The sequence below is a fragment of the Leptinotarsa decemlineata genome, unplaced genomic scaffold (assembly GCF_025532065.1).
Source record: "Leptinotarsa decemlineata unplaced genomic scaffold, Ldec_3_MD MMD2_tig00026354_RagTag_RagTag, whole genome shotgun sequence".
Lineage (NCBI taxonomy): Eukaryota > Metazoa > Arthropoda > Insecta > Coleoptera > Chrysomelidae > Leptinotarsa > Leptinotarsa decemlineata.
In genome coordinates, this window is record NW_027412702.1 from 6234839 (window position 1) to 6247257 (window position 12419).

A 12419-nucleotide genomic window follows, 5' to 3' on the forward strand; every position below is an offset into this window, starting at 1 on the left:
TTTCAGAACCATTTTTGATGAAAACAATTATTTTGTAGAAGTAAATGATCTGAATAAAATTATTCCTTCAATTTTTTCGACCACATCAGTGGTTACCAAGTTATTCGGAGGAAATTATTCACGCAGTTCTCAAAAAAAAATCAATAATGACTTTCATAGACTTTCATAACAAATTTCGTAAATATATTGTGGTAGTTTTAGTAGTTTCTGACTCATTCGAGACATTTTTTTTTCAATTTCCTCTTCAAATGTTCCTCCTAGTATCATATTCATCGAAAAATGTTCTGTGAAACTCTTTGAGATAAACAAAATTGTTTTTTCGATGAGATATTTTGAAATATTTCAGAATTTATCGAAAAACATAGTGTTTCTTTAAAAACTTCCTTATCATAATAGTTTTCAAAAAACTGTTTTCAGTACTCACTGAAATGATGTGTATGAAACTGATATGATTTTTTTACATTTTGAAGATTTTCGATCGGAAAGTTTTTCGGAAAAGAACCAAAAAAATAATTTTTCATTTTTCATTCGAATGATGTACTGTACTTCATCATAAGTTCAACGAATAACAACAATTTTGAATCGTTTCCTATGAAGGAGAATAGGGCAACATATTCTCATAAAGATAAAATTCACTAAATTCCAAGTTTATAGTCGGAGTTGATCAAAATTTGAGTTCAAAATCCCAATTTGAAAATAATCTGAAATTCAAATAGGAATTCAACGATACTTTTTGTAGAATTCTGACTCTGAAATCGGAATTCCATTGAAGATTGTCGCAAATACAGTTTATGATATGAATAATTCCATTAAATTTCAATATATCTTGATATTTCAACAAATCAGCATTTCGCTGGCTGTATATTCCCTAATTCTCGACTTTTTGTAATAACACACGAGTTTGAGAAAAGCAAAAATATATTTAAAACTGAAATGTAAATATTGCACTGAGACGTAAAATCCACTCATGAAAATAAGAAAATAGAGTGAACAAAGTAAAATATGATATACCTAATAATAATATTGCACTCAAATAAGAAAAGTATTTCTGAATCCTTTTTACATATCACTAAGAATAATTCCAGAACCGAATACAAAATTAATGCCTACACCTAGATTTGACAATTTTACCAAAACTGACTAACCATTGGTAGTGAGCATTAATTTCATAGAAAGACGTACCAAAAAATACCCCCCACACCCGAAATTATTCTACGGAAAAAAGAAAATATGGACTTTTCGTTAAGAGATTCTTTAAGGAACTAGCTTTCTGACCAATATGTACAATTAATTGCAACTGTACATTTCTTGAACTATTTATTATAATAATAAAATTTGAGATTTCATGTGTAACTCAACGACAAATGTCATCTCAAACCGAAATTCAACTTCAAATGATAACTCTATTTTTTGACTTTCTTTGCGAAAATTAAAACTCAAAGATACTTCAATAGATCCCACATTGAATATATGATTTATATGAGTAGCAAAGAAACGAAAGCACATTTGTTAAATTCCAAGATGTAAGAACATATGAACAGGAAAAAAATAGTCATGTTCGCATACTATTCTCAAAAATTGTTCATGGCAGATACCCCAAAGAATTCTCAATGCTATTACTACTGATATTATTCGAATTCATGTCGACCACGAATCTTGGATCCAGCTCAAAATAGTCTTTTCTGTCTTCGAACTTTCTTGCTTCACACGTGCTGGATCTTCTGGATTCATCCGACTGACTCTGAATGGTGTATAAACCATTTTTAGCACTGTACATGTTTCCATTTTTCATTGGGTTCAGACCATTTCGGATGGAACCGCTTTTTGTCGAATTGGTATTTCTACACGGTATATTGTGAATTTTCTGGTGGTGGATATAATGAGGAGTTGCCCTTGGCTCGGCCCGATTTGATGTCAATTTGGAACTCTTACTGTGCTTGTGCTGGGAATAACTTTTGTTATAGGAATTTCTGGAGGAAACCATACTCAGGTCAAGATTTGTTGGTGCCAATTGAGTTATATCTGTAGTTTGGCTGAGTTTGATGTCAGCGAATAAGGCTGCGATTTCTGCTGATTTCTTCACAGATAGCGCTTCGGTTGAGGCACCGGAGATTGCGGATGACTGCACCACCTTGGCAGCTGCAAAAAAAGGTATGGTTCTTCAGACAAGTGATAGAAAATTGCTCAAAGTAATCAGTTACCGTTCAATATCTGAAAACGTTTACTTTGATAACGGCATTTTGGAAAAAAACATTTTTGGTATTTAATTCTCTTCTTCATGTATGAAAAATAGAAAAAACAAAAGTGGGAATCCAAAAAACTTTATACAAAACATGAATGACGAGTCTTTCATACAAATGAATATCCAATAGTTTCAGTGTTTTCATTTAGTTATCCATGATTAGATGGAACGAGAATTATAATAACTTATAACAATATTCAAAAATTCTGCTAAGTATTGTGATTTAGTTTTGAAAATAATTGGGTATCCTGGCGGGTTGGCTGTCCTTGTTCATCTTTCACTGCCTGAACTACTGTGCATGCTGTTTTTGGCGAGTGCATTGGTTTGGGATGTGGGGGTTGAGCAAACCGGCCATTGGATGCCAGCTTCCACGTAGCCCCGCTGGATACGGGAATGACAGAATCACTTGTGGTTCTGTCTGAACGGCATCTGGTTCTAACTGAACGGCATCAAAACAATGGCTTTATCCTAAGGTGTGTGTATCCGTGACGAGAGGATGAATGACACTGAGCCTATCAGCTGTCTCTACGGAACCTTCGAGATACCGGGCGCCCTCTCGTGGTAGCATCGCTATTTCACGGTAATGCAGGGTTCTGCCGTGATTGGCCTTCTTTCCCTAGCTACTCGTGGGGCTTTTATGGACAGAGTAAACTTAAAAATCCTTTCTGACGCTCAGTCTACAGAGGAGATGGATGTCGATCTTTCGACTCCAACTGATCTCCCTGTAAATTTAGATAAGGAGCGAGAGTTTCTCAACTCTCCAAATCCTGATCCAATAACTGAATCTAAAAAAAAGTTTAATGGTGCAGCCAGGAAACGACTGAGTCGTCTCCTCAAGAGCGGAGTACTTTATGAAACCGCCTTGCACCAAATTCTTGAGCGGCGTACGCAGAATTTGTCTCAGGTAGAGAAACAAAGCCTCCATGAGGGTTTGTTAGCAAACGTTTGCGCTCAAGTGATGATTCACCAAAACCAGAGGCGAAAAAGCCCTGCTTGGTTGAATCTAAGGCATCGTCAGGTGTAGCTGTCGTGCAAAAATCCTCATATTGGAAGTTTTTCGCGGGTATCAAGGTGGAAATCTTGCACCTTGACTACTCGACTACCTCATTAATGATGAAACAGCAGAGTACATACTGTGTACCTGCCCCACTGGGAATCGAATAATGTTTTTAGAGTTCGGCAGAGTCGTACTCTTACCATTTGCACTGAAAGACCACTCACCTCACAAACTAATCGGCTTCGTTAAGAAGCTGGGTTTATTTGGTCGAGTGTGAATAGGTGTGACCCACAATTAACCTTTACGGGTTGCGAATAGACACACTAACTTTGGACTTAACCTAACCTAACCTATTCTAACCCCTCTTCATGTATGAAAAATAGAAAAAACAAAATGGGAATCCAAGGACTTCATACAAAACATGAATGATACGTCTTTTATACAAATGAATATTCAATAATTTCTGTTTTTTCATTCGGTATCAAGCATGAAATTGAATTGGAGATTTATAATAACTAATAACGATATTAAAAAATTCAGGTAAGTATTGTGATTAAGTTTTAAAAATAATTGGGTATCCTACAATTGAGAATACGAACGGTTATATTTTTATATACTTCTACTCTAAAATCAATAATGGAAAAGATTTCAAAGCAGACGGTTTGAATATGACACAATTCCAAAACTCAATTTCACCATAATCGATTTTCGACAATCACGTGCGGTTGAAAGAGGACAACTTGGAAAATTGCAAACAACCCCGCTGATATTCAGGTCTGGAGGTCGGAAAACATAAAAGGATTTTATGTTTCATTCATTTATGCTTTCAACACATCTCCATGGCATGGAGTTAACAGCAGGAGAGAATCCTCGTATATAGCTTTTAATATTAACAACAAAGCCGTGTAATAAAAATGAAACGATTTATTTGGGAGGATTTACAAAAAGTTGCAAGCAATATTTCAACTTGATGTTCAAAAGTGAATTCAAATTTCCTATTTAATTATATTCATCATGAAGTCCAAATAAAAAGGCATCAAAAGATGTTTTTGAATGATTTTTAACCTTGGTCTTCTGTCATCTTCCTAAATTGTGCCATCCTCAATAGTATGTTAACAAAATGTTGATAATACAAAATTTCAAGTGAATCCAATAACGACAAAGACATAACATTTGTGTCATTAAATATAAGCGTAATGTTTTTTTTGAGATTATTTCCTTCATAGCGATAAAATGATGAAAAAATTGGGTGCCAGATTACTGAAACAGAGTTTTACAACGAATATTTCTTCACACCAATAAAATGATGGGAGGCCAGGCCATCAAAGATTGAGATCAAATTTAATGTAGACCAGATTAAACTATACATCCCAAGCACTATCTTCTACAAAATTTAATAAACATCAAAAAAACTTAAAGGAAACCACATAAATGATTATGTTGAATTGTTCCATTATTGTTTACATTTTTGATTTCATATGTATACCGATTTTACTGAATGTTCACCAAATTTAGAACGCTAAAGCTATGCGTCCGTGTTGCATATAATAAATATTCGCGCTATCCATTTATATGTAGTTTTTCTCATAAAAACTAATTGTGCCTCGAATAATTCATTCTGTTATAGTCGAAGTAAACGATATTGTGCACATTTAAAGTTGGCAGCACTCTCAAAAACCAAAAAACGATACATATAAATGAACTGGCAGCGAACTAGTCCACGTGGACTGTAGACTTGACAGTACGTATTGGATAATTTTTAATAACCGAGTTTTATGATTGGCTGAAGCACCATAGAATTAAATTTAAAGTCATGTTACGGTGACGAATAGAAAGAAATCGGGAAATGCGGGGATGGTTATCACCGTCGTGTTCAGTTCAGAAACCGATCGCGATTTGAGAGTTATAATTCGATATTGGTGCAGTTATAATTACTTGAAATTTTTGTTATCTGTATAAAATATGGGGAAACATACTATTACAAGCAACATCAGATTTGAACGAAATTTCTTTCTCAACTGTACGTAAAATAGTCAACAAGAAACCTTATGAACGCAAGACGCGATGTGCTATAGGATTACCGAAACCTTCAGATATTCATCTAATAAAAGCAATAAACGATCAGTAAACAATATACGATTGTTACAAAAGCAATGAGATTTCTATATCTGAAATCATAAGGAAGAAATTGAATATTTTCGACCATAAGGTGAGCTGCTATGAGAAAACTATTCAGAATTTAATAAATAAATTAGGATTTACATTTAAAATAATAAACAAACGTCAAACAGTTATGGAAAGCAGAAGAATAGGGGAATGGCGTAACAAATACTTAGAACAAATAACTAAATATGGACAAGAACAATGGCAAATTTTCTATTTGGACGAAACTCGGTATGACAGTCACGACACAGTTACGAAAGGATGGACTGATGGTTCAAAAATATATACGCCTAACATACCTGCAAACAAAGGATCGCGACTAATCATTGTGCATTGCGAATGAGTTCCGGATTATTTGAAATTATGTGGAAAAAAACTTGATCATCTTCGAGAGGAAGTTTGATCACTTGGTGATCGAAACACGTGTCGAGGTGTTAAAATAGTGGTTTGGTGTTGGGAAAAATCTCCAGTAATATTCATTGTTAATATTGTTCTTATTTGTAGGTACACTTCGTGAGCGCCATCCGCTTGCTCAATACTTAATCATTGCTTCAGAAATGGTGAAGGATTGGTCAAATGAGTACACTTTAAACAGTGAGGGAGTTCAGCCACGTGCCAACGATTTCTTCGAAAATGTGGACAGTCTGTTTCAAATAATATCATTATAAATACTAGTGAAATGAACAAGTGTTATAGAATTCCAGGTGGAATTCTATATCACTGGAATGCGAATCTTTTGAAAATATGTGTTAGACGTTTCAAGACTATAAAAAAACATTTTAGGGAGCGAGAAGTACAATTAGCACAGGACAAGTCTGACTGAATGGCACATCCATTCGTCCAGTTTATCTTAGAAATAACGTTTCTGAACATTTAGTAGGGTTAGCAATTCGCCTGAAATTTGTTGAAGCACCTACTGAAGCAAGGAATGTATCAATTGAAGAAAAACAAAGAAGAAGACGGCCTACTAAAGCCAATAAAGCCATAATAGTACAATAATTGCTTGTTTCATTTCAATTTTTGTTTCGTGAATGTTGTGTTTGATTTTATGTTAAAAAATTATATTGTTTTATTTTCAAGAATTCGTAAGACTTTATAAGTTTCATTTGCAGATTTGTTTTGTTAATATGTTGTTTCATTTCATGTTAAAGAATTATATTGATTTAATTTCAAGATGAGGACTTATTTGTCCCCATTTATAAATGAGATCTAATAAAACATGATGATTTTTCTTATAAGTGATATTAAGGCTAACAAGAATTGAAAAACTGGATATGCTTTCGAAATTGAATATATAAAATATAATAAACATTGCAGATGATGACGAAAATTAAATATGTGATAGCACGTTAGAGTTAAATGTGGAATGAAATTTAGTGAACATTTAGCATTTTTAGCAAAAAAAGTTATTTTTAGGAATAAAAATGATATAAAAGAACAAACAGCATGATGTAAATATTTGGTTGTCGTTCTTAGATTATGTATATTCTTAATTTTGGTAAGCATTTAGTATTTTTGGGGAGACAAAAGTATTTTTTTGTATAAAAAGATTGGGAAAATTCGATACACTGTTAAATACCACTTCCAAAAATTTACAGCAATAAAACATCTAGATGGCATTATCCTTGAATCATATTTGACTCTCAGGGCCACAATATCAAAAGAAAATGTTAACAGTTTGATGAAGTTTATGCTGCAATACCGATAGATACGAACGATACGAAGTCCAGAAGATTGGTCCACATAAAAATAAGTGGAAGTTGTCTTGAAGATAATTCTTGTTAATGGCTTAAGTCTATACTAGAGGTTCAAGTTTTACCTTTTAGTATTTTCATAGACTACAAAAATTTTTTCATAATCTAGAAAGAAACATGCACGCTAAATGGTTGTACTTTTTTCGGGTAAGCGTGTTCTGAAACCCCAACATTTTACAGTTAATACGACATTTTTTCTCAGTAAATAACAGTTTTCCCCCAAATTCTCCGTTACAACTGCCCTAAACAAACATTCGAAACTTCAAGGCTCCTCACAAAGTACAGCAATTTGCTCAGTGAGTAGGTACCTTTGCCGACTAATGAGAATTGCAGATTTTTCATTTCTATACAGGTACTATCATGGGCTGTGTGGAGATATTCTACATCCTTCCAATAGAAGATAATCTTATAACAAGATAGAACTGAGAAATATCACCGTTAGAGTCTCAATATAAACACATATTGATTGAATGACATATTGCATTTCTTGTCAGAAAAGATTTTTCCACATTGTATTATGTTCAGAATTTCAAGAAAAATATCTTGTTGAATAACTTTTTGGGTACAATATGAACACTCCAGAATATTATTTATATTTTTTTGGTCTTTCTAATTTAACATTCTGACACATCAAATACAGTTCTATTGGAAAATTTAATCCCTTCAATATATCGCGGAGGTTCATTTCAATTAATTGTTATTATCTACTGTCGACGGTCACAAAACATAAAGTGAAGCTTTTCTGTTCAGAGAAGCTCTATCCTAATTTGATATCGATTCTTTACTTTGTGCCCTTATTCTTATCTGTGAAAGGAAGTACATACTATGAAACCAATATAAGGGAAGCCCTTTAATAAAGGGGATTTTCCAAGGCTTCGGCCGAAGATCTAACTGTGTGTCATGTCATTCTTGCATTGATCTTTGTGAACATTGTGAACAATATTGTAGACACTAGAGTGAGGAAGATTTGAGCATACTTTTGTTCTGTGTACATTTTTTTAATCCAAAGATATTTGATATAAATATAAACCAGTGACATCACGTTCTATTCTGTATCAGGACAAGTGAATAAAAATCATCCTTCATGTTTGTATTCACTCTTTGAAAGTGTGCTCTGTTGGACTGCCAGTGATTAGCAACACAATGCTGATGTTCAATATTGCCAATAGAGTGGGATGAAAAATATTTGAAAAAACCTACCTGCTCTACTTAGAATGGGTACAAGGAAAAGGATATCCAATTCATCAACTAGAAAGGAGGTAGATATCATATCGTTTGGTGTCGTGGGCACTTAATAAAGAAGGAATCATCTACAGCAACATCAACCAAGATCATTGTGGTATTCCAACAACTCGAATTTTTCTTAGCCTGGTTCATAGAGAGTAGCCAGATATCACACAGTATCTGCAGCACAGTATCTGAACACCATTGTCAAGGATCACCTTTTGTTTGTAAAGTACGACGGCCGAAGAAATAACTGGTGAATTTCATATTTCAAATGGAAAGATGCATTGCTACTTTGTTCACAGAGCATGCAAAGATTTACTTCTCTGGGAAAAAGTTGCAATAACGATTACACCAATAGCAGCAAATACTTTCCAATCTACATCTCCTTCAGTAGTTGAACATTGGGCAAATGATGAGAAAAGATAATCAAACAGGTTCTCGGATCACATGACACCGAAGTACACTTGTGATGTAAACTTCACGATATAAACAGATGAACAGTTATTTAAAAACCTACATGTCAGAAACATGTTGAACCAACGAACATGGGACAGGAGCTGGATGTTTCGAAATGAATATTACAGCTATCTACTCAGTCAATCTCCCTAAATAGTAATTTGAGACCTTAATGAAATGAGCGGATCAATATGAGCCAGGCTGCACTCGGGTTATTGATGAATACAAGAGATACATCGAAGACTGGTCTGGAAATATCTTGAAGAACTGAACTGGCTCACAAGATTAATTGACTCTATACCACAGGCAATATTACAGGCAATGAAAAGTCTGATAACTGTGCGAAATAATAATCATTAATATGACCTTGTGATGCACGATTTGGAACCTTTGGTGTAGAAATGAATATTACTGGAGTTTTTTCCCAACACCAAACCCTTATTTCAACACCTCGACACGTGTTTCGATCACCGAATGATCATCTTCAAGAGGAATATCAAACTAATCATACTTACAAACCTATTTCTATTTATACCATTGATACCTGTTTCAGGTACCTGCGTCTTGAGTGTCTAAAATTAATTTTACAATTTGCCTTATCTTGAATTAATTTTACAATTTGCCTTATCTACTATGAGGCAAATCGTAAAATTAAGAAATTGTTAATTCCTGTTGATGTTGGAATGTTGATCAAAACTACCTCCCAAATGGTGACCTGTTCGGTCTGACAGAATGTTCTCTCGAATAAATTGAAAGGGATATGATTTTCGGAGGGACTGATTTTGGAAAAAGAAAGGTGTTGGCTCTCTATCAACTTGTTTCCGCCTCGCGTTTCACATTAGAAAGCAAGGTAAGAGGGGCAAGTGTGTGGTATAGTTTGAAAATATTTACTTCAACTAGACCTAAAAAATCTATTGAAAACACTTTGTGTCTAGTGTCTCTTCATGATTTTTCCACTAACCAAGTTAGCAGCATCAGAAGATGTAAGTACTTACATCATTTCATGCCAGATGTTCCGAATGAATCTCATTGAGGTTCTGTTCTGGATATATTTGAATTCTTTGTTGTTTTTCTCTCACCTTATAAATCATAAGTGTTATAATCAGAAAGGTTTTCTGGACCGATTACCATCCTTGTCCCGTCAAAACGAGGTAAGTGTGTAACATGCTAGAAAATTGCTTGAATTTGTGATCTTTTCACCGAAATTGATCAGCTTATTGATAAGGCAGCATATGACTTTGCAATCTCTCATAGAGACTACTAGTTGTTTTGGCGCTTTCTGGCGGATAGGTGCAAGCTCACCAGGCTCCATTCAATATCCAAATTCTGGACTAGTAGGTCATGGTTGGATGGAAACTTTGACCCACCAGCCTGAATTTTGTTTTTTTTAATCGAGACTTCATTCAATTTTTTTCATGTGCAAAATTTATGATCATCTTAAGCACTAACTCCATAGTAGGAATACATAATATATCAAAACCTTCAATGAATTCTTTAAGTATATAAATGTTTTACCAACTTTGTCTTTTGCTCCTTATCGATCCATATTCCTTTATAGACGTCGGTCTACACGGTCCGAAACCAGAACCATTCTCGAAGGATCCTTTCGAGTAGAGGGGCCGACTGTGAAAACCTTGCACATCTCTGAGGCTACCGTTCACAACAGAGAGATGTTCATAGTCCACAACACCACAATTTCTTCCCAAAATCGGCATTGAAGTCTGGGTCCCGAATTTACTCCTCTTCAACTTCTCATAGTAAGTTTCATGTGGGTTGAGTATATACTCTAGACTCTTACTACTCTTCGAATTCGAGCTCTTTCTACACACTTTCTTGTGTCGGTGGTGGTTGTCCTGAATTTTTCCACGCTGTATCAGCTGCTTTGCTAGGGAAGAGTTGTTATTTCCTGACGGGCAATAGCATTTGTTGCTTTCCGCACAAGAATCAGTATCACAGTCACAAAACAACACTACATTCGTCTGATTACAGGAACACATTGAGTCATTTCGACAAGTGGATTCCGAGCATTTTGAATTCTTGGCGAAGCTTCTCTGACCCAAGGAACAATAGCATTTATCTGCAGACCTGCAAGTACAAGTATCTGAGTCGTATGAGCACTCAGAGCACGAGACATATCCGGACGAAGAGTTTCTATTCTGTACGTGTAGTAATTGAAATCCCTGAGCTTTGCTTTTCTTCAAAGAAAAGAAATCACTCTCTTCGCTGGTACTAACTCTGTCCTTTCGACGTCTACTGGAATCAGCACTTTTTTTTCTATAGCTTTGCTTCCTCATGACGTTTTGATCGTCCTTGGGCCTAAACTGCCTGGTGTCGTACGAGGAAGTTGAAATTGAACTCTCTGGAAGTTTAGAATCTATTTGTGGTGGAACGGTGGCGTTTTTCTTAGGGGGAACTTGTTTCAAATTCCTACCGAGTCTCATCTTTAAATTTTTTTGGAAAATGTGTTTCAGCCTACGAAATTTTCCTCCCACCAATATATGATGTTTCTGATGAGGCGATTTTCTTAGGAGCTTTTTCTTCTGCCTTCTCATTATACTTTTCGATCGTTGATATAACTCGTCTTTTGTGAGGGTCAGTGATAGCTTCAATAGGAATTCCTTATAAATGGGTTTGAGATCGTTGAAAGACATTCCCTCCGGGTCTATTATTACACTGAGAATGTCATCTAGTGAATGTAGACCCTCTTGCAAAGATAGCTCATTGAAGATTTCTTTAAATCCCAAAGGAGAACCGCCACTGCCTTGGTCATTACTCCTGAAATAAAAAAACAGTTGAAAATTGACGAAGTGAATTGCAAATTGTAAAGAGAACAATTCTGTATCCAAAATTATTGATGACAATTGTTCGGAGAATGGAAGTTATTGTTAATGAATAGAAAAAATCCAAAGTGAGGATAATATATACACAAACTCTCACAAAAGTTATACATACTTTTGACTAATTTGAGATTTTCCTGTTTCAGAAAATCATACCGTATGTCTATCTATCTATCTATCAGGTGTCTTTCATATTTATTATTTTTTGAGCTACTAGTAACAAATTTCAATACATATTTCAATTGAGCAAGATCCAGTAAAAATGTTACTCAAATACACTATTTATTGCTTCTGTAATGTAGTGAGTGATTGGCGAGTTGTTTTAACAGAAATACACTAGTAGAAATTTAATTGTTACTCCAAGTTCATAAGTTGAATAATATTGATGTATTACTAGTTTTACAAAAAGCCAGACTGTCCCTATGGACATGTCGAAGGATTTGTGGTAAAACTTGGGGTTTAGGTTCCAAACAAATCCATTGGATTTATGTGATGATTGTCAGACCAATTATAACATATGGTGCAATTGCCTGGTGGCCGAAGGCTTTACAGAAAACGGCCCAGGCGAAGCTCTCTGGCTTACAGAGACATGCTAGTATAGCAAACAGTGGTGCTATCAGTACCACACCGTGCAGAGTGCAACAGACTGTTGGTTGACACTGGATGCCACAGCATTATGGAAATGACCTATGACTTCATGTTTCCAACTGTCAACTACGAATTGCCTTATAAAGTATTGTTCC

The 12419-nt window shown here is 34.9% G+C and overlaps 1 protein-coding gene across 1 annotated transcript in view; it reads right to left on the bottom strand.

Annotated features, from left to right (window-relative positions):
- Positions 1–845: 845 nt before the first annotated feature.
- Positions 846–12419, bottom strand: part of LOC111513663 (uncharacterized) — a 151354-nt gene continuing 139780 nt past the window's right edge. The window contains exons 8-9 of the mRNA XM_074184187.1: positions 10359–11614; positions 846–2139 (exon numbers count right to left, since the gene is read on the bottom strand). Coding sequence (XP_074040288.1) covers positions 1583–2139; positions 10359–11614 — 1813 coding nt within the window. The 3' untranslated portion in view covers positions 846–1582. The remainder of the gene's footprint in view (positions 2140–10358; positions 11615–12419) is intronic.